This window comes from Denticeps clupeoides, chromosome 12 (assembly GCF_900700375.1).
Source record: "Denticeps clupeoides chromosome 12, fDenClu1.1, whole genome shotgun sequence".
NCBI classification, from domain to species: domain Eukaryota; kingdom Metazoa; phylum Chordata; class Actinopteri; order Clupeiformes; family Denticipitidae; genus Denticeps; species Denticeps clupeoides.
In genome coordinates, this window is record NC_041718.1 from 16,556,821 (window position 1) to 16,579,367 (window position 22,547).

A 22,547-nucleotide genomic window follows, 5' to 3' on the forward strand; every position below is an offset into this window, starting at 1 on the left:
TTGCACATCTATTTAAACATGCCAGTGGACTTTCATTTAAACAAGCTGCCTGGTCACTGCCCATCTCCACTGTGGTGTTGTCAGCAGTATTGTTGTGACTCAGAAAACTAGGCCTGAGGCATGAGCACCTCACTCGGCACCTGTGATTTTCAGGCTAAGATCCAGTGAATTAATGATGACCATCACGATGTATGAAAAATTCTGAGCTGTCGTGTGAGAAAAAAAAACAAAAACATTTTAAATATTATGGCACTTTACTGTGGTCTGATCACAGACATAGACGTCAAATTCACAGGACCCACTTAACTACCATTGTGTCCCTGAGACAGAAGATGCTTAACCACTTTACTCTCTGGGAAGGACTTCTACTAAAATGGCATAACTGTACATGTTTATTCTAGCAGTAGTAATATAGCTTGGCTCTCTAACCATAGTCATGGAGTTGAAAAAAAAAAACTATAATGGAGTAAAATGTTGGGTACAACTAGCACGGTTATTTCCCCAAGCAGATGCTGTAATTAGTACACACACGCTTCTCTACTAATGATTTGTATTATTAAAACTATTCATTTATGATGTCACTACTCACTAAAGTCATCGCTTTTTATACATGCACTCAATTGATTTGCACATGCATAAAGTGAGATGTGTGTGGAGTTTGCATGCTCTCCCTATGTTTGCATGGGTTTGCTCCAGGTTTTCCGGTTTCCTCCCACTCTCCAAAGTCATACATAGTATTTAAATTGTCTGTAGGTGCAAAAGAAGGGTGTGTGTGTGTGTGTGATACTGACACTCTGTCCTGGGTGAGTCACCATTCTGGGCTTAGTATGCAGTTACAGACAGTGAATGAGTGAGTAAAATATGATCAAGCAAGCAATACTTGCTCTCTCTAACTTTATGTCAAAACTTTGGAACTGCATCAAACACAGCAAAATTTTATTTAATAAGTAAATCATGTGTACCTTTTTCTTAAAAACATGAATTGTGATGCATGCTTTTCGTAATTGCTAATTTGCGGCTTTGATTCAATGTTTCGTACAATTTGGTTTGAACTGATCCTTATCAAAGCATACAAGACAAATACATGATAGTAGCCAGCAACTGGCTGATTTATTCCCACCAGAATGATCTGCAGATGTGTCCCAGCATGCCCAGGCCAAGGGAAACCACATCTTCCAGTGTAAGGACTTAAAACCCAGCAGTTTGCGACTCAGAAAAAGCACTTGCTTTAATCATGTTGAAAAGTGCCACGGTGAGCACTTGCCGCTGTTATTCTTATATGAAGTCTCCTCTGAGCACAAACAGCGCCTGGGAACATTTTGTCCTTGTGGCGGATTTGTGAGTAAATTGAATGTGTATGCATATGCATTTTGGCTTTTTTTTTTTTTTTTTACTTTTTCCACGCTCTCCATCTCTCTTTCTATTTGAGTGTGTGTGTCCTCATGACTTTCGTCTATACAAAAGGAAATTAGGAATAAGATGGGGGGAAAAACCTCACTGGGAAATGTCTTTTGCTGTTTAATTTCCAATTTGGATTTGCTCTGAGTCCCCAAAGAGTGAAATAAATTCTCGGTGAGCCTATTGACAGGCGTATAATGAGAAAAGAGCAATAACTGAACGTCGGATTTCACTCTCATTCCTTTCCTCTCGTAGACGTAACCCTGTTGTTTTACACGATCAGCTAATTTAATAAATGGGGCTGATTTTTTTTAAAACACTCGGAAGTCTTTCCCCTCCTCCATCATGCTTGCGGTGTCCTCCCCTGTTGATATATGGCCAAAATCCAAATTCATCAAGCACAAGAACCGTGGTGAACGTAACACTGGCGGTTTTAGAGGGAACAATGTGCACATTACTGTCTAGAGTAACACTGTCGGGTTATTAAAATACTTTCACCCTCTCTTTAACTGTCTCCTCCATCATTTTCTTGCAGCTCATTCACACCATCAGTGTGGTGGACAGAGACGAGCCTCAGTCCGGCCATCGCTTTTACTTCACGCTAGCACCTGAGGCGTCCAACAACCGTCACTTCACCCTCTGGGATGTAAAAGGTATAGTGAGAGTTGAAAGTGGTGTGTAAAATGAGGATTTGTAGACAGATGAACAAAAATCCAGACTTCACTGATCCAAAAGGTCTAAAAACAACAAAATCTTCATATTTTTTTAAACTTTTTTTGCATGATCAACCATTCAGTGGCATCATCACCAGGGACATAATGATCGTCATCATCATCATCATCCTGGAAGCCAGCACTCCTATCAGGATAGAAATGTTTTATCACAGTGTAACAATCACTCACAATCACTTCTTCCGTTCTTCTGGGGCCCTTCACTTTAATGGGACCCAGACCGTGCTTTACATTTGTTGTAAAAGAATAAAGTTGCTTGGATCTTAATGTCAGTGCAGTTCTGATTGTCTGCTGCCCTGAACATGTGAAGAGCTCACAAATAATGTGTTATTAAGTCACCCAGGTAGTTATAAGATTATGAGTTATGAAACAGTTACATAATGTAGTGGAATAAAAAGTAAGATAATTAACACTGTTATGTAGTGGAGTTAAAGTAAAATGCCAATTTACTGTCCACCTCTGATTCTGATGACTAGGTGTCTAGGTCATATTCTCTAAACCTGCAGCTCTTGTGGGATGTTGAGGTGTCCTGAACATCCCACATCGCCCCATGGAAAGAGAAGGAATGTAACCATTTAAGGAATGGTTACAGGTTCATGAATGGCCACACAGCTTATTGCTGCACGTGGGTAGAACATTCTTACTGAAGGAACTGCTACTGCCGGCTTTGTTCTTCAGAGGTCTAGTGGAGTTCATGCCATACACACTATTAGGTGTGTGGTCATAATTTTATCGCTAATAATTGTACATGGCATGTTGTGTTTGGTAAAAAGTTAAGGTAGCAGATGAGGGGTCAACAGTTTTGATGGAAAATGTCATAAACTTGCAAGAGCCCACGGTTGCCATTCTTTTGTTTTCTTTTCCTTTCGATAAGGTTGTCCCAGCCGGATTTATGTTTCAGCAAATGGCTCTTTAGAGACGTGTACATAACTGGATGTGACATGCTGGTAAATCAGGATTGATCTGACACAATGAAAATGTCAGGACAGGAGGCAGGGAAATGTCATAGGACCGGGGCGCACCATATCTCCCCTCACGTGCCCCAGCCAGGGCCTCACAGCGGGTCCCAGTGACGGCTCTGGCACTCACGTCCAGTCAATCGTCACTTACTGTCACTGACTGATGCACACACATGCACATGCTGACTTTGTGAAAACAGACACACAAACACACATGATACATGTTTTTGCCAGGGTAACGCTGGCAAAGTCCTCTGCATTGAACCCATCACCCACCCTTACTGAGCGGTGGGCAGCCACGAAAGGTGCCCATATCACACACATGAACCTTCATGCGGAGGCGAGCAAGCGCGTGATAAATATTGCACTTATACCGCCACATGCATACAGTAGAGCGAGGAAGCTGAAGATTCAGGGGAGCGGGAAAAACACACGGCAGCATTTTCATCCTCCTACCTCTTCCCCTCCCGCCGCCCACCCTCCCCACTTCTGTTTTCATGGACACATTTGTCAACCTGTCAGATTTGATCTGTCACTTTTCCCTTTCACCATCCCGGCTTCACATTGCATTCTGTCTTATTGAGCTTTGACACATGAGGACAAACATGAAGCTTTTTTTTCCTTTCATGCCTGAAAACTTTTCAGTCGCTGTTAGAAGTGACGCAAAAACTGTAGTTCGCTGCCAATGGAGCAGCTCTCTTGGGATATTATTAAATTAATCCCAGGGAATGTGGGTGCAGGAAAACAGCGGCGGGTTTCTGGGAGAGCTGTCATCTATATTTGTCTATAAATTAGGTAACAGATATTTTGTAAGATGTCACAGCCCCACACAATAGAGGCACTCTGGCAGCTTTTGAAGACTTCATTCTTTTTCAGGTACTTTTGGATTCAAGGAATCTCTATTCCTTGTGCCTAATGAAAATTTCAGCCAGTAGATTAACCTACGCTTTCTACAGGTTATAGGAGTCTTGTGCTTTGTGGTTTTTCTGTATACCATAATCAACCATTATTCACTTATAATGGTCTGGATCTAGCAGGTCAGCAGAACTGTACTGTATAATAGGGCTGGTCTGAGCTGAACATATTTTTCCGTTTTTACATTATTCAAGACTTTGAACAGTTTCACAGGTAAAAACATGCTGAACTGGAATAAGAGTTGAAAGGGACTTTTTCATGTTATGTTAACCCCAATTCTAAAGCTCTTCGTCTGTTCCCTCTCCAGATAATACGGCAGGCATCAGGACCCAGCGTTCGGGCTTCAACAGACAGGAGCAGAACACGTACCTGTTGCCCATCCTGGTGGTGGACAGCGGACCCCCGGCTCTGAGCACCACGGGCACCCTCACCATCCACGTGTGCGGCTGCGACACCAACGGGGACATCCAGTCCTGCAACGCCACGGCCTACGTCATTTCTGCCGCCCTCAGCCCTGGTGCCCTCATCGCCCTGCTCGTCTGCATGCTCATCCTCATCGGTAAGCTGTGGTCTACATCCTGCAGAAGAATCTCTTGTACAAAGAATGTCCAAGACTCTTGGATATTCTAAAGAAAAATATTTTAAAACTCAGTGGAACACTATTGTGAAATGACCTGTGTTTCCATAAATTTACCTTTACGTTATTATTAGATGTCCTTATCCAGAATTCACAATCAATAGTTACAGGGACAGTCCCACTGTCACACTGACTTTCTCTACTTTTACCCCATCCAGAAATGTGTTCTCACCTCTTGCAATAGGTAATTCCATGTTATGCACACCCCTTTCACCTTGGAGCCACCACGTAGGACGGTTTTCTGGGAGTTGATAGTCCACATTTCACAGAGTAACTATGGATTTGGAACATTAGTTTGACTTTGTAATGTTGTAACTCCCTTTGTCTTCTTTTGTCTGTTGGAGGGCACAGATTGCCTTCTGAATTGAATTAGCAGTTCATTTGTAACCTTCATGAATCCAGTAGCTATAGAACAAAATACATTAACCCTGTAAAACTCCTATAAGGAACACCTCAAAGAATGTATTGCCTCGCTACCAAACTGTCAATATTTAATTACATTTTAACAAAATACCATACACTTGGATTTTGAACATTATTGGGCTGCAAGACCTCTCTATATATTTATAATCGCTTTAAAGTGCTAGATTATAAATCAAAGTGGCTGAAAAGACAAGAGTCTAAACCTTTATATATGAGGAAAAAACATTTATATACTTACTTTTCACCTCTTCGACCCTAATGTCCTTGTATTAGAAAGCATTTTGATTAGACTTTTGAAGTCTGCTTCCTACTTAGTAGATGGATTTATTTTTGCCATTCTGACTATTGGGCACGGCAGGGGGCATTACAGCGGGAAGAAAAAAGCTTTTGTTCCAGCCGGGTTGGTGTTAATATAAGGCTTTATGAATGACATCGAGCCACTTTGCTACCGAGAGTGCAGGGGCGCCGCTGAATGATGCAGTCCTGCCGTCGCACCGGCTGCATCAGCACTTCTGTCCCGTTGGTAAGCCGGGCTTTAAATAGCCGCGGCTTCCCAGTCATTCCCAGCAGCAGCACTCACGCTTCCCTCCAACAGAAAGGAATTTGCCGCTGTCCCGGCTTAAAGTTTTATGAGGAGCGCTCGCCCTCGCTTTTCTCTATCTGCTTTGGCCGTATGCTGTCCTTGCTTTGTGCGAGTGCTCTTGTTTATTTAGGTCCTTTTAATGTGAATTTTTTTGTTGTTGTTGTTGCTGCCGGGTTTTGAATGATTAATATGCTGCCTGTGTCATTAGGGTTTTCTTAACAAGCCCAGGCCGCTTTTAATGAAAAGTCACGGCGCCTCAGTCACCTCAGATGTGACACTCTGCAACACCAATTCATATTTTATTCATTGGTGTTTTTAAAAGGACCACTGTGCTGAAATGTTAAACAGAGCGACGTGGATGTAAAGGTCTGGCAAATAAAGAAATAATAATGAACTTGAGGACAACATTTAAGTCTGTAATTAAAAATGGGCATTGAAGTGCGTTATTTACTTACAGTATTGGTCAGTTATTACAATCGTAAATGTCAGACAAGGAATGGCAGTTATAAGAGATTAATAAACAGGATGCACAAATAATGAGTTTGGAGACGGCGCCGCACCGAGCTCCCGGAGGTTTTGTAATAATGGCGAGATTTTCTGGCTCTGATGACGAGTCTCTGAAGGACCGAACCGATCATCCGGATCAAACAGAGCTCCGCCGGCGCAGTGGCGACAGTCTAACCCGTCCGGGGTGAGTCGAGGAGTGGTTTTTTTGGGGGGGTAATGTTTGGCCCTCAGCAGGGCCCATCACCCCGATGAGATCAATTGTTGCATGATGAGGAAAATGAAAACAAATTTCTGCCTAATTACCCACAAACAAACACTCCCTCCATCAGTTCATTTCGGGGGTGATGTGATGAATCCATCTTGGCGCAGCAAGGCATCTGCGCACATCCGTCCCAATTACAGCCCATCTGCCGTGATGGAGTCCTCGGCGCAGCCGCCCAAGGGTAAATTAGCCGTCTTGTCGGGACCGTTTATCGCAACATCTGCACACAGAGGACCCGCCACATGTTTAGAACACAGGTACATGCTAGAGTTCCGTGCCCTGGACCATGCTAGAGTTGGAACTCCGCATGTTCGCAGCAAAAGGTTTTATTTCAACCACACCAGCCCTTGCTATGAAGGGCAAAAAATAAGAAATAAAAAAAATAAGAAATAAAATCTACAGCTGAGCAAAATGTAACCATTTATTTGAAATAATCTGAGGTTTTATCGCCAGTCCTACCCATAACATTATCACGAAATATCAGAATCAATGTCCAGACTAACGGACTCAGATAAGGGTCCATTTCGATTGCTACTGGATAGCAGTTGCCTTGAAAAATGACTAGGTAAACTCATCTGTTATTAAAAAATATGCTATGTTCCCATTGGTTAAGTCATCGCTAGAATAGACAGGACCCTTCCACATGGGGCTGGCGCTACACTCAGGCAAGAGGGGGCAATACCCCATTAACAAAAGTCCTAAATTCTAATTTTATTTGTCACATACATAGTCATGCACGGTATGATATGCAGTGAAATGCTTTTAGCGACCAAATATTACACTTTTATGTCTTCAACATAAAATATGTGTAACAGGTAGGGTGAAGGTGTGCAAATGAAAGTAAAAGTCAATGTATATATAAAAAAAAAAAAGTTATTTATAGTGGTAAATCACCTGACCACCCCCCTCATTTCACATCTCATCAACTCTGGACATTTCACTGGATGTTGTCACTGGATTTCATAGACATTAACTAGTCACTAGTCCTTCCTGGGTGTCTGGTACTTTAGATCTGTTACTTTTGAGACATAAACATGGCTGTCTTGTTGGATTTTATATGATATGGTTTGTGTCACTAGAAATAACAACAATTTCATATCATGCCAAATGTGATGTTGGACAGACGCCCTTCTTGATACCAAACTGCAGCCATTAGTTACTGGAACAACTCAGGGTTAAATGTCTCAGGTAGTAAGTTGGGTTTGAACCTGTGACTTCTGGCTTACAGGCAAGTCTGTTACTCGCTAGGCTGCTACCATAGAGGAGATTATGCGTAAGTAGGTTTAGAGCCCACAAATGCACTTAACATTGCATTGTCTGTAAAACTTGCTGACATAGTATGCAATTTTAATGCAGTCTCCTGTTGTTATACACAAATTCATTGCTGCTTTGAGATGTAACTAGCCAACTCAGTACCGATGCATAATGACTGAAACCACATAAATACTGCAATGCCACCATATCTCTGAAATCAAAGTGAGCATCCCTAGCCCCCAATGATTGTCTCCTATCAAAATGGTCAAAGGCTTTTCATCCAGCTGCGGAGGATCGCGTTCCCCAAACCGAGCGCTCCAACCGCCTGCCCTGTGCCATCTTTTCACGCTGTTATTTTTCAGGTCTTTTACATCAAATACAGGACCAGCACACAACTAATTTATACAGATTAATATGGCTGTCAGGCCTTTTTTTTCTCCACACAATCCTCTTTGAAAATTAGAGAAGAAATAATTGGAGTGTTGCTTCAGCATCTCAACCATAACGGGGAGGTCACTTTTCCAAGAAACTCCATTATGAATGTACTGTGAGGGTAACAGCATAAAACAGCATCAGGATTTTGGCAGCAGATGTCCCAGCTTTTTTCAACTAACTGTACTTGTTTTTCACAACACATTCTGGCCAGCGTTCATTGTAATATCTGTACACCCAGTCCTGTCTTTATGATTTTATCAGCGAATTATGAACTACTCTCAGGCGGTGCTTCCTCCTCATTCTAAACTGGACTCGTCTATGTGTCACGCCCATCTGTCCACGTCCCCCGCCCCGCTGAGCTCATACGAGTGTTTCATGCCTTTAGTCATATGGCCTTGTCTGAATCATCATACTGGATATTTTTGTGTATGAGAGAGTAAGAATGTGTGTGTGACAAATATAATCTTCTCTCAGATTATTTGTGTAGAAAAGACAGAGAGCCATATTAATAAAGGTCAGAAGGCTGCAGGCCAGGTCAGGCAGAGAGATATGGTCTATAGTCACCTTCATTTCTGAGAATTCATTGCTTCACTGTCCTTCACTTGCCTGAAACACAAAACGCGAGTTCTGCACAAGAAACACTTTAAAAATAATAAAAATAAAAAAAAATCCCAATTTATTTCAAAGCAAAGATTGTTTTAAAAAATCCTCTCTTTTGGAATTAACCTTGTAATAGCCCCTGTTCTGTGGGCGGTGCATGGACTGCAATTTGCATAATTGGTGCTATGAACTATGAATAGAGGGCATGAATATCATACTTTCAGCAGCTGTACACAAGTCCTCGTTGGAACATCTTATAAGTATATAGTATGACAGAGCCATGTTGAAGTTCAATAACTTTATAAATCCATGCAAGTTTAACAGTAAAGGTCCAATGATTCAGTATGATTCTAAAATACTCATCTGATTCTGATTGGCTGGTAAACATTGAGCTGGCACTACGCACAATGCCTAGCAAGCAAAGGCTTGGTATTATTTCGAACCTTAAAGTAGAAAAACATCCCTTTTTGTCGGTAACTTCTGTCACCCAGAGCACGTTCAAGACAATTAAAAAACAATGCCCATAGTATTATGATTATTTATCTTAGAATGGAATATGTGGGTAGTGTTAGATTCTTCTTAATGTGCATTAAATTCTCACACACTTCAGAGTGTATTATCTCTCATATACATGACAGGAGCATCTATTTAAGGCAGATTGTCTTTTTGTAACAAGACATTGGGTGTTAAGGGATTAAAAAGATAGGGACAATTAGAAAGCAATAAAGTTCTCGGATGACTGTAGCCACGTTAAAATAAAAAAATAAGGATGGCAGATTTAAGATGGCACTAAACTCAAACACGGAGACATTAATCATGAGTGCAGAGCCCTTTGCATAGCACTTTTTAAAAGAGCAGCGGCGTGCCATCCTCTTACCTAATGGCCGGGCTTCTTTTAAGGCACTTTCATTACCAGACATCAAGTGTGAGATGAAAGGGCCACTGGATGACCCGTCACTGTTCCTCAACGCTACTGCACATTCATTATAACTTCAATCACAGAACAATAATTCTGGCTCCATGGTTTCCACCCATAGTGAATTAATGATCCTTGTTCATATTTGTGGCTTAAGACAGAAGAGATAATACCGAACCATTAAGTTAATTTCTCTCATGAATTCCAAATATGTACGTTTATTTCTCCGCTATTTCCCACAAGAACCATTTTGTGTGGATTTGATGAGGCAAAAACCATGAGTTCAATTAGAATGATGTGTCTGGAAGGCGTCTAAGTGAGGGGGAGTTTACCTAATCGCAAATGTAGGCACTAATTAAAACAATTCAACTTGGATTAAAGGCTCATTGATTTTTTTGGATGAATACAGCCTTTGTTTTCTTCTGTCTCATTAGTCTTTTAAATTATCCATCTCAATTGTTTTCTTTCTATTTTGAACTTTAGAACTGATTACGGTGGGGCTTCTTTACAAAGAGCTCAGTATGCATTACCTTTCAGCAGCCTTATGCACAACTCTTTCTGTAATGTATTCATATTTTTGCAGCGATGTAGGTCTGTGGAAATATTATGAGAAAGTCACGCACATTCTGTAATCGTGTGGTTTGTTTTGGTTGCATTTACTTAATCAATACATTGTTTAACACTACTTTTTTGCCAATTGGCACTTATTTTAAACCTTTTTGAAGTATTTGAGTTTCAGGTCAAACCATAAAAATGTCTGTGCATAGAGTGGTTTAGAAGGAAGTTAGAATGTTGTGAGTGTGATGTGATGGAAATGCATTGCATCCTCATTAGTGTGATTTTTGTATTTCTTTTCAGAACAACTGGAAATGATTAACTTTCAAATAAATTTTCATAGTTTTTGGTCAATGGCCAGCACCACCATGACCTGTTAAAAAAAATGTGTAATGCCTCAGATTTCTTTAGGTTGTCTTGGGTCAAAGTTGAAAGTCACTGATGATTGTGGGTAATTCAATTCGAAAGAATTTGAAAGTCACCTGTAGCCAAATATCCACATGTGAAAAAGGTTTCCTTTATTCACTAGAAAGCTTGTCTAATTTAATTACAGACATTGTCGACTTTATGGTCTTTTTTTCCGCATTCCACATTCTCCTGGCTGATGTTCTTCCCTCTGTTCCACAGTGCTTGTCCTGCTGATTCTCACGCTGAAGCGCCACCGTAAGGGCCAGCGGATGTCTGAGGATGAGGAGGACATGCGCGACAATGTCATCAAATACAATGATGAGGGCGGCGGTGAGCAGGACACGCAGGCCTACGACATGAGTGCACTGAGGAACCTCTACGACTTCCCCGAGGTCAAGAGCTCGGACTCGGGCCCAGAACTTCACTCCTTGCCTCAGTGGATCCAGAACCAGGCCAACGGAGATGCCGGGACGGCGGATTTCTCCCTCTTCAAGGGCTACATCCGCAAGAAGGTGGAGCAGGCTGACGCGGACCTGTCTGTCCCGCCGTATGACTCGTTCCAGACGTACGCCTTCGAGGGCTCGAGCTCGCCCGCCCTCTCTCTCAGCTCCATCCGTACCCTGTCCACAACCTCAGAGCAGGATTTCTCCTACCTCAGCGACTGGGGACCTCGCTTCAAGCAGTTGGCGGGATATTACGCCCCAGGACATCCTGAGGAAGAGGGTTCCTAGCATTCTTCTCGTCAGTACTCATCTGAATTGGATCAACAGCCCGACATCCTCACCGTCCTTCAGCCCTCTCTCCTCATGATGGTTTCATTAGATCTGGCGACACATCGGTTTAAGGGGACAGACTTTCATATGAGCTGTATGACCCTGTTATAAGTTTTTATTATCATGCTTATAACTGTGTCATACTTTATAGAGTCTCTAACTTCTCCCTTCGGCTGTTGCATTCTCCGGACCGAAAGTAGTCTTACTGAGGTCTTACAGTAGCAAAGTAACTGGGGGCCGTCCAGTGACCTTCGACCCTAGAGGACGACGAAGGGAATGACACCATGTGATTATTTTTCTGGGCTCCTCTCCTCATTGTGAACGCAGAGGCCAGACCTTCCCCTTTACAGGTGTTTCTGCTACCAACGTGTGTTTTGGGGGAGAGTGAACCATCTTGTTTTCTAGCCAAGGCAAACTATCCCCAAATAAATGTATTTATTAAAAAAAAAAGAGAGAGAGAGAGAGAAAAACTATTTATGTGTTTATTGATTTTTATTTATTTATTTATTATAATCAACCACAATAAAAACAGCAACAATGGACTTCACTGTGTAGAGATGTTTGAGTAAAAAAATAGATAATAAAAGGGGAAAAAAAATCACATTTGTATAAAGAACAATTTCGGACCACGACGGTAGAGTTGTGAATGGACGGACCGAAAAAAATGAAGTGTGAATGCACTGCAGCTGCAAGGTATAATATTTGTTCAATGCAGTCGTGAAAATATTTGTATTTATTTTTTAGGAAATACTTTTTTGTAAAATACTAACATGAAAATTATGAAATATGGTGGCAAAATATACCAATTCAAAACAAAAGCTCTTGGTTTTGTCTTGACATTTCTTGTATTGTAATATTTTTGCAATCATTCATGTTATGTACATTTACATGTTACATTTTTGGGGAAAAAATATTACAGCGCAATTTTTTTTCTGGCACAAAACACCAAGGTTTTTTAACATCTTTAACCAATTTCTCTCCCAGCTACTGTTCTGAATGATCTCATGTTCTAGTGTGTTTTTTATGCATCTGTTTTACTTTCTAATCTGGATGATTCGATTTTTTTTTATTCTGTTGACTTTGAGTTCTGGGTCTGATGAGTGACGAGGCAAAAAACTTATCATCTGCAGAACACCCAGAACTCCATTCTTTTAAATGTTGACCCTAACTGGCAAATGTATGGAAAATTATACGTCAATAAATATTCATTTCTTTTCTTACAACGTGTAGACTCTGGTCACATTGTATTGATTTTGGCTTTTTAGTCACATATAAAACAGGAGTGATTGTAAAACACTGCAGAACAGCACCTGGTGCAACAACGAAATGTGTCCTCTGCTTTTAACCATCACCCTTGGTGAGCAGTGGGCAGCCATGACAGGTGCCCGGGGAGCAGTGTGTGTGGGGACGGTAGCAGTACTCAGTGGCACCTCAGTGGCACCTTGGCAGATCGGGAACCTTCTGATTACGGGGCCGCTTCCTTAACTGCTGGGCCACCTCTTGTACTAATGCATGGGTTTGGTTCAAGATATACTCTTGGATTGTTGTTTTTTCAGAATGCATTTATTGCTCTAGTCCCAAATTTGACTTTATGGCCAGGTGGTTAGACATACAACGAAATTGTCTCGTAGATCTTGCCAAGACACAATTTTGAACAAACAAAAAGTGTTCATGGGTGTTTGTTTTCTTATTCTTTCATTCATTTTTTCAGCACTTAATGCGAGTCGTATTGGAGCGCGCACATATGATATATAACATGTTGCATTTTGGCTTGCATATGGGGTTGATTTCCAAAAGGAGTCACGGAGGCTTGGTTGGGACCAGAAGAAAACGTCACAACAACAGGGTCAGAACATCAGACAGGTAGAGATAGTCCAGGAGAGAGGTCAGAGAGAGCGGTCGACTGGCAATCCAAAAAATGCTTTACAGATATGAGGGGTCATCTGCGGATGAGTTCGCGACCAGTTGTTCTTTGTGCTGCTATTTATGTCGTGTTTTGTCTTCTTTGGTTACTTCCTCTGGGTAGCTGTGGAGGCGTCTGGCGGCCATGATATTTATTTAATTTTGCATGTATGCCACATTCATTACACATTACACATAAAGTACAATTTGTTTCTTTTATGTTACCAGATCATAAAATATCACATTGCAAAAATACCTTTTATTTGCTTGTCACTTTTTGGTTGTGGCTGAATGGTTGAATTTATTTTTTCACCCAGCTCGTCTCCTCAGGTAACTATGACCAATAAAGGCCACTCTCGTTCAGTCGCCTGCTTTCCACAACGACTCCGCAACATCTAACCTGACCTCTAAACTTTTACCCATCACACCCTGATGCTCACATGCTGCCATCTCACCGTACCAGGACCCTGAACAACAAAAGGCAGTCAACTGATCTGCAAGATGATGATTTTCGGGAACATTCTGAGTTGCGTGTATTATTTACTTGTATGGTTTAATTTATACATTTTCATTTCTTTGTGTTGTCCCTGTAATGACAGCTGAAGCTTCAGTCTGACGGGGAGAGCGTTATCCAGCTGTCTGACATGTTGATTGTTTGCTGAATTACTTTGCTTCAGAACTTGTCAGGCATAAAAAAGCAACAGATGACACCTGCGCAGCATGCATATACAGACCTAATGCATTAATATTCAGCATAGTTTCATTTAAACCAAAACTGCAAATAGCTTCTGAAATTCTTTAACAACAGGCTTTGAGTTTTTCTGATAGTTATTAGTCGAATATCACCAACAGCAGAATAGAATTTGTCTTAACTGAGCAAGAGACCAGGCGTATATGCTACAACCTACAACATTTAACGTTGACTGTATAACAGTTTGATGGCGAGATAACCTCTTGACCTTGGAATACTGTCTTCCTGGCATGTAATGGAGGACTGCAGCCAGTCACGTGAGCCTCTGCCAATGACGTTCGCTGGCAGATCATAGTGCTGACATTGAGTTATCCTGCCCTGACAGAGCAGCGTCATGGCATCAAATCACACTTGTGGCTAAAGTTGGCAGGCCTGCCAACAAGGGCGCGGCTTTCTTTGGCACTGGCATGTCGGCCTTAATCATCAGCAGCTCGAAGATCAAAAGACGCAATTTTCCCCCTTGATGGATTTAAATCGGAAGCGCCTCTAAACCGAACTGTTCACAGCTTCTCATCAAATTAACGTTTTTCTCTGTGCCATCTCCTCGGATTTCATTCTATTATTTATTTAATATAATTATTTATTTAAGTAGCTCTTCGATGCGTCATGGTGTCCATAGATATATCACTCTGCCCAGCTTCTTCGACTCCAGCAGAAATAATGCTAATTCGAATGAAATCTGATTCACTAAGCATTGATCTAAAACTGGTCACCTCAAGACCTCTCCTGCCCTGAGACAGCGGCTGAAATGCATCACAGACACATTCAGTGTAACATTTTGGATTACATTGTGTCTTATTAATGTTTGCATTATCTGATTGGCCTGTCCCTATAGAGCATGGATTTGATCTACAAACAGAAGTACATTTTTGCATATTCTAATGCCTTTTATGCCACGCCACTTGTTTGCCAAGTCAAGCCCCGCATCTCAGAAACTGCAAACGGCAATTATGCTTAATCTTTATTGAATGTGTGCTAACTCATGTATAATCATTCAGTGATTCAGAACAAATGGTTTTAAATATGTAAAAAAGGTTCAAACGATTTTCCCAGTCGAGGGGAATGAACTGCTGTACCCAAAAAGACATTTTTATACTATTTTAGTTTAGAAAATGAGTCTTGAAGCAGTGGTTTATTTAGACAGTTAAGTGTAAACCGCCTGCTTACATTTAAATTAGTCTGAAGAACAGTTCTCCTGTTTCAATAGCAGCTTGAAGGGGACATGAACCACAAGAAGCACATGCTAAAAGGACTCCATGTGTGGCGAACGTTACAATTCATACCCATTTTGAACCCAGACTGAACACTGAAAAGTTATTGCAGGTTTGGCAGCACTTAAGCCATCGCAGTGTAAAACCTGCTATTTCACCGTGTTTAAAAGCACAAAGCTCTGTCCTGATCTTCTCCTCTGAAGCAGCTCAGCTACTTGTCAGTACAACCGGTGGTGTTATTTTGAAAGGACACAAATGTCCATCCTTTATTGGCTGAAACAGGCACCCAAACTAATTCATTCAAAGTGGCTCGTCCCTGTGGGAGCACATCTGTCTTCGGCAAGCTGCCTTCGGCCGGCACATCGATTACATCGGCTGTCAAATGGCCGGGACACGCCCTGAAACCTCCGTCAAGACGTCTGCGGGGTGTTCAAAGACACTGAAAGGTCAAGGTTGGGAAATGAAAACCAAAATAAAGTATACATTTTACTCCAGGACCCATCAGCGAGTCTCGAACCTGATTCCACGTCTTTGTTCTGGATGCTTCCACGCTATCATCCATGTGGGTACTGGATGCTAACCTGCGCGCAATGCGGATTTATTGGAATGTTTGCCTTGATTACATTTTACAGAGGGGCTTCGCAGAGGACAGACGTTGAGAGCAGGATGTCAGCTCTTCATGACACACGTGCTCTCATCTGACATTCCCGCCATAACAGTTCTGCACTGAACAATGGGGGAAGGGGGCCAGGTGGGCTGCTGAGCCAAAATGACACATCACAGGTAGGCCCATCAGCCGGAGTGATGAAGCGGCGCATGTTAAGAATGTAAACTGCTTACAGCCGGAACATACAGGCCGTGGATGTGGCCACCTCATATTTCCCCCTCAACCCTCCCTTTCACAACAGCATGCTTCAGTAATGGCCTGTTCAGGGTGACATATTAATGCTGTACGTCACTATAAATCATGAACCCCCCCCCCCCCCCCCCCCCCCCCCCGCCCCATGCCCACAGACACACACCCCACCTGGTTTCTCCAAGGGCAACATGAGCACGTCGTCTGATGTATATGTCTGAATGCTGAAAATGCTCTGGGCTACAGGCGCCCTGGCGCCACCGGAATTAATCAACGTAACGGATCACACATTGTGAGGCATGATCGAACGATCGCAGAAAACTGATTGGTTTATGAAATCCCATCAGCGTAGCGCGCTGTTGAGTCATGACGACACAATCTGGAAATTTACGTTGGGGAGGAAAAAAAAAAAAGGTGCGTGCTAACTTTATCAAAATAAAGTTTCACATCCAGACACACAAAAAACGATTTTTCTCCGAGCACATCTGTCACACATCTGTTTTCAGAGGCTTTTTTTTTTTTCGAAGTTGTCAACAAAATATACTGATTGCTAAATTATCACGTTTGAGTAGGACTTCTAAACAATGATGCCTGGTTGATGCTGCTTGCATGCTACCTTTTTTGGAGGGCTCAAACGGCATTTGAAAAAAAAAAAAAAGAAGAGTGTGCAATCTGGAGAGAGCATTTGATTGGTTAATTACCATGGCGATTCATATGTTTCAGCTTCCAACATGTTATTTACTGTTAACTGATGCAATAATGCAAGGTTTTGGACGTGTTGTTAGTGCATTTCCAAATGGTCAAAATTACTGGCTAAAACAATCACAGATTGGATTAAGAACTTTCCCACCCATTATTAAAATCTCGAACCATCTCTCATCAGCGAATATGTGTTCGGAAAACAATCTGCAAAGTGATTGGAGAATGAAAAAGTGAATTTGGACAAAGCAGATGCGTGGTCAGAAGAAAAACGAAAGGCTCCAACTGTTCTGCATTGGAGGCCAATACAAATAGGTCATGTGGTCTTCCCCTAACTCCGTCCCCTATACGCCTGTAGAGGTGTGGATCTGTGTCATGATCTGTGGTGGGTTTAGTAGGTCAGGTCTGCGCTCAGCAACATTATGTGGCAATAAAATGAAGTCAGCTGACAACCTGAATAAACTGAATTTTAAGACAACGGCGCCATGATTCGTCATGCTTTAACTGGTTAGTTCCGGGAGCCCTTCAAAAATGGATTTTGCCACCACCGATTCTCATGAGAGTCTTTGCATGGGCCAGCGATCGCTTTACCTAATTTACACACGGTTTCTGACTCACTGGGCTGACAGGTGGGTCTTACGGTGCAGCGCTCTCCCACTCATTCTATTTCAACAGCCACTTCACCCACACCTGGGTCGTGGGTGCCCCAGTCCATTCCATCCTGGGTCATTGGGGGACCCACCCCAGGTGCGGCATCAGCATTCAGCAGCGCAATTCACTCTTATTTCAGCAAATAAATAAAATTCACGAACAAGTGTGTTTTTAAGGATTCATTCGAAGTTTGTTACACCGATAAGTTATGAACAAAAAAAAATGTATTAATTCTACTCATGCACAGAAGCCCCATCAGCACCTCGGCCTTTGTTCAAACATCAGGTGCAAATGTTCCAGCTTTGAACTTGGCTTCACATGGACCTCTATGCAAATGAGTGGCAGCACACACGTGGGAGACGCCGTCGATCAATGCGCCGCTGAAAAGGCCTGCGCCGTCGGCCGTCTACCATGCTGCCGCTAATTAAGATTCTTCCCATAGATTACACAACAAAAGTTATATTCGGCGATGGAGGTCACGGGCGGCACAATGCTAATATTGTTTATGCCGACGCTAATGAGTTTTATTGGAGGGGGTGAAGTGACACCTCTGTCACCCGTGTCGTGTTCAGCTTCCATGCGTATTAAAGCTTCGCCCCGCTGCATGCCATGCATCGAGACGTGCAGATGTTTAAATGGCCATATGTGCTGCAGATGTAATCATCTGCAGTTGCCATCGTCTCGCTCTCCATGGCGTGTGTGGTAAAGGGTGTTATTTACATCACGCTGGGCTCATTTCACAGTTCATCATGCTCCGTAACATTCAGGAGATGAAAAAAAAAAATATTCCCTGTCTTTCTAAAATGGGATCAGAGGCAATGCAAACAATGGAGGAGTTCTACTGTTTTTCGTACAGAAGAGCTGTGGCACGGACAAGGGCTGCACGCCTCCATAATTCCTCTTCCAAAGCAAGTAAGCTGCAGGAAATATTTTCTTGCGTGCGTGCAGGACACCTATCATGTGGTGGGATTGGAGTCACGCCACCTCCTACCTTCCCAGGCTGAGAAATTGGTGCAAGTTTAGGCAAAAAAACATTGTCTGATATCTACTCCCACCGAAATGTAAAAACTCAGCTGTATGCCAGCGCAGTGGGGAGGCAACTGATATGTGCTTTTTTTTTTTTTTTTTTTTTTTAGGCGCCCCTCAAAAAGAGTCGTACGTTCTGCTCAGGATCAATCATAGCGGTTCAAACAAACCCCAAACGTGACTGGACCCACCCCTCTACAGGTGGCAACGGTATTCTGTATGATGTTTAATGCATAATGCAGGTAGTGCTGCAGATGAAGAGGCTTTGCATTTGTCGTTCCACAATTAGTTGTGACCTGCCGTTTTTGATGAGGCCACTCACGGGACTCATTCATGAGTGGACTGCAGTGAGCATCTCTTATCATCTCTTCTCACGGCGTTGCTTACAGACGCAACGTCACATGACACGCTGCCTAAATTATGTTAATGAAAGACTAGATCCAAGATCCAAGTCCTTCACCAACTGCAATATTATAGTGATTAGAGGGCAACATGGAATCAAATAAGGCCAAGGGAAATCCAAAAGACAAGGTCAAGGTCACAGAAAAAGGGTTGTGGGCAAAGACAATCCAAAAGGCAGGGAAATGGCAGAAAAATGGGAACTCCCACATTGATGAGCAAGCAACCACCAAGAAGCATGCTGACCTCCATCTACATCCAGGTCAGTGGCTGCGGGTCCAAACATGTGCCCTCTGTGGGCGTGGTGGAGGTGCAGAAACCATGACATTTCACCATTTGTTCACAGTATCCTACCCCCCCTTGAGTATTATTACTTAATTTGAAAAGGTACTGAGACTTTTTGTAAGTCACGACACAAGAGTGACAAGAGTAAGTTTTTAACCATCACCCTTGCTTTTAACCATCACCCTTGGTGAGCAGTGGGCAGCCATGAAAGGAGCCCATGGAGCAGTGTGTGGGGACGGTGCTTTGCTCAATGGCACCTCAGTTCACGGGGTTGCTTCCTTAACCGCTAGGCCACCACTGCCCCGGAGGCACGTTTGTGCCAAAGAAAAGGGGAGGACCCAGCCACAGTTAAGTTTTGGCAGCAAACCAACATAAAGGAACAAGCTTTGGGAAGTGGAGACAGGAAAGGGAAGTAACACGGGGGACACTTCACACAAGACCAAACCTGTAAGACAAATACAAGACAGGTAATATGAACCAGCGTGACACCACTCAGACCAAGAAACACGAGCGGCTGAGCGAAAGCTGCATCTTCCCTTGCTTTGGGCGATTTTGCTGCAGTACTAGAAGCCAGAACACCGAAGCAGATGATCTTATGTAGTGAGGACCTCAGGTGCAGGGAATCAAGAGGGGGTGTGGCCAGCATTCAGTGCTCAGGGAACTCAGGGTAGACATCGTGACAACGTGTCCTTGAGTTGTGTGTCAGCATTCCAATGCCGGTTCTGACAATGTTAATAACATACTGCATTCTACAAGTTGAAAATGTCCCAGAATGCCATTCTTTGTCTGTTAAAGTCCAAGGCCCAATAACACCTCGTCATATCAGAGATGGACTCCTCTAGATGTCATGAGTTGTCATGAGAAAGAAGGGTCTTATCATAAACAAAACGGACTGGACCGAGGATGGGGACCATGAAATAAAAAACAAGGAAAAGCAATCAAGGATCTTCCCATGGTGATGGATATGACAAGGGTGCGCAAACTAGATTAGATACATGAAGCAGGGAAACAGGAAACAGGAAAGGCAGATGAACTGAACAGACATTACAGGATACAACACTGGAGAAAATGATGAAAAAGAACAAAAGTGAAACATGAACTCATCCCGTTCTGATGGGGTGAAGGAATTCACCTCACATCCTCAGCACTGTGTACAACTGTTAGTATCGTTCGGAGCTGGGGCTAAATTGCCATTAAATGTTTTTTTTTACTGTCTGGTCTTTACTTTGACCTGGACTAACTCCTGGTCTCAGTCTGAACTTGATGCAAAGCCCTCGTCTGGGCACTGAATTCCACAATGCTGACTGCTGAGGCCGTTGGAATTGACTTCTAAACTAGCAACAATGGTGCCCAAAATCGGTGCAGAAATCCATTTATATTGCAGTCAATGTGGATAACAACAACAGCCATCTGTAGGGGAAAAAGTGTTCAAACTTCAGTGAACTGTTTTCGGGGGGAAAGGGAAAGAAGTCACAATTCATCCCATTTTCAGCTCCTGCTTTCCACTTAGCAATAAAAACAGAGTGTGATGCATGTTGAGGGAACATTATGTTCCACAACATGAACACTCATAACAACATGAACACCCAAAAACCGTCATGGACAAAGGTTTCAGGCAGTAAGCAAGAAAGGGGGATAGATTTATTAAGACCTGGAAAAATATAACTGAACTTCAAGGAATCTTCTGAAGAAAGAAAGTGGTGAAAACTAGAACCAGGTAAGTAAGCAAGGGAAATAAACACGGGGGTTGCAGTGTTTCATGCAACCCCCGTCTCATGCAATGAAGTGAACGTGAAGTGATTGTCACTTGTGATACACAGCAGCACAGCACACGGTGCACACAGTGAAATTTGTCCTCTGCACTTAACCCATCACCGTTGGTGGGCAGTGGGCAGCCATGACAGGTTCCCGGGGAGCAGTGTGTGGGGACGATGCTTTGTTCTGTGGCACCTCGGTAGCACCTTGGCGGATCGGGATTCGAACCGGCAACCTTCTGATAACGGGGCATCCATAACCGCTAGGCCACCACTGCCCCGTTGAAAGGAAATAAGAAAAGGACTTACATGCTGGGTGATGGATGATGATGAAAAGTTAACAAATATGCACTGGCCACTTAAAATGTTGTTTGATGCAGCATGATTAGAAATAACATTTCTTAATGGCCTTGCAGGGTGCTGGATTTCCAAATAATTGTGAATGTATTTTTTTTATGTCTTTATGCCTCACATTCAATGTGCTATTGAAGGTGCTTGGCAACATTTGGGTTTTACAAGGACATGATTCAGATCAAAATCAAAAGCTACAAGCTATTGCACATTTTCTTTGCAAGTTAATGGTTTCTCGAGACCATGACCCCATGTCCAAAAGCAGAGGACACATTTTGTTGTATCACCGTGTGCTGTGCTGCAGTGTTTCACCATGACAATCACTTCACTTTCACTTTTACTTTCATAATGTTCTCAGTCTCATATCCAGCCAACCTGGAAAGTAAAACCAACTGGAACGGTGTAGTATTAAAAAGATATTTGCCTCCAGAAATGATTTTGTCAGTGGTTCATATAATGAAATCTGGTTTTCAGATAACAACAAAAGGCGAAACTTCAAGTGCAGATTTTATTTATTTTTTTGCAGTAAACTATCCACACAATTTTGATTATACTGTTGTTTATAATGCCTGGGCTTACAGTCTCCATTGCTAATAATACAACATAAGAGGGTACGTCTCACAATATCCATAACCAGCCGAGAGAAGTGCTTTCGATATGGCTTCACCCCCACTGATGAAATTTTGCATGTACTGAAATTAAAGCGGAGCTGCTTAATCCAAGGTCCCGCACTCGAGAGCTAAACCATATCCAAGTCCAATAATTGGAAAAGGGGAGAACACTGCCTCTTGTTTTAATTAAAATAAACAGTACATGATAGTCCACCTAGCTTTTTTGAGTGTGGGACGATATGGGCCTGCCGCACACTTATTATAGGCACACAAACTTTAAGAAAATAGCAGCAGATGGAATTATTTCGAGGCCTCCATCAATTTCCAGGCTAGAATGTGAATTAATGTGTGTGTGTGTGTGTGTGTGTGTGTGTGTGTGAATATCTGGATGGACCATATCCATTTGAAGTACTGTGATATATGAGGAAGTGGTCTGATCGCACTTCTTCGCCATTCACCTCTGACATTTGTCAAGAGCCCAGACAGGAGTGTAGACGTGGTTCCTCATGCATTATTAAAAGCGTGGTGGAGCTGCTGTGGGTGGTGCGGTAAGTCACCTTTTTCATTATCCAAACGGAAACGCATCTCCCTCACAATGAAGCCATTAGGGGTTCCTTAAAAGGACCGTTGTGGGTGTTTGTGGGCCTGATGTCAGATATCTGTAGGCTGAGGCCTCGGAAGTGTCACAGAAATGT

General features: G+C 42.6%; 1 protein-coding gene across 1 annotated transcript in view; it reads left to right on the forward strand.

Annotated features, from left to right (window-relative positions):
• cdh22 (cadherin 22) overlaps positions 1 to 12,579 on the forward strand; it is a 116,309-nt gene extending 103,730 nt beyond the window's left edge. The window contains exons 11-13 of the mRNA XM_028998149.1: positions 1,934 to 2,051; positions 4,311 to 4,562; positions 10,803 to 12,579. Of these exons, the coding sequence (XP_028853982.1) occupies positions 1,934 to 2,051; positions 4,311 to 4,562; positions 10,803 to 11,314 (882 nt within the window). The 3' untranslated portion in view covers positions 11,315 to 12,579. The remainder of the gene's footprint in view (positions 1 to 1,933; positions 2,052 to 4,310; positions 4,563 to 10,802) is intronic.
• The last annotated feature ends 9,968 nt before the right edge of the window (positions 12,580 to 22,547 follow it).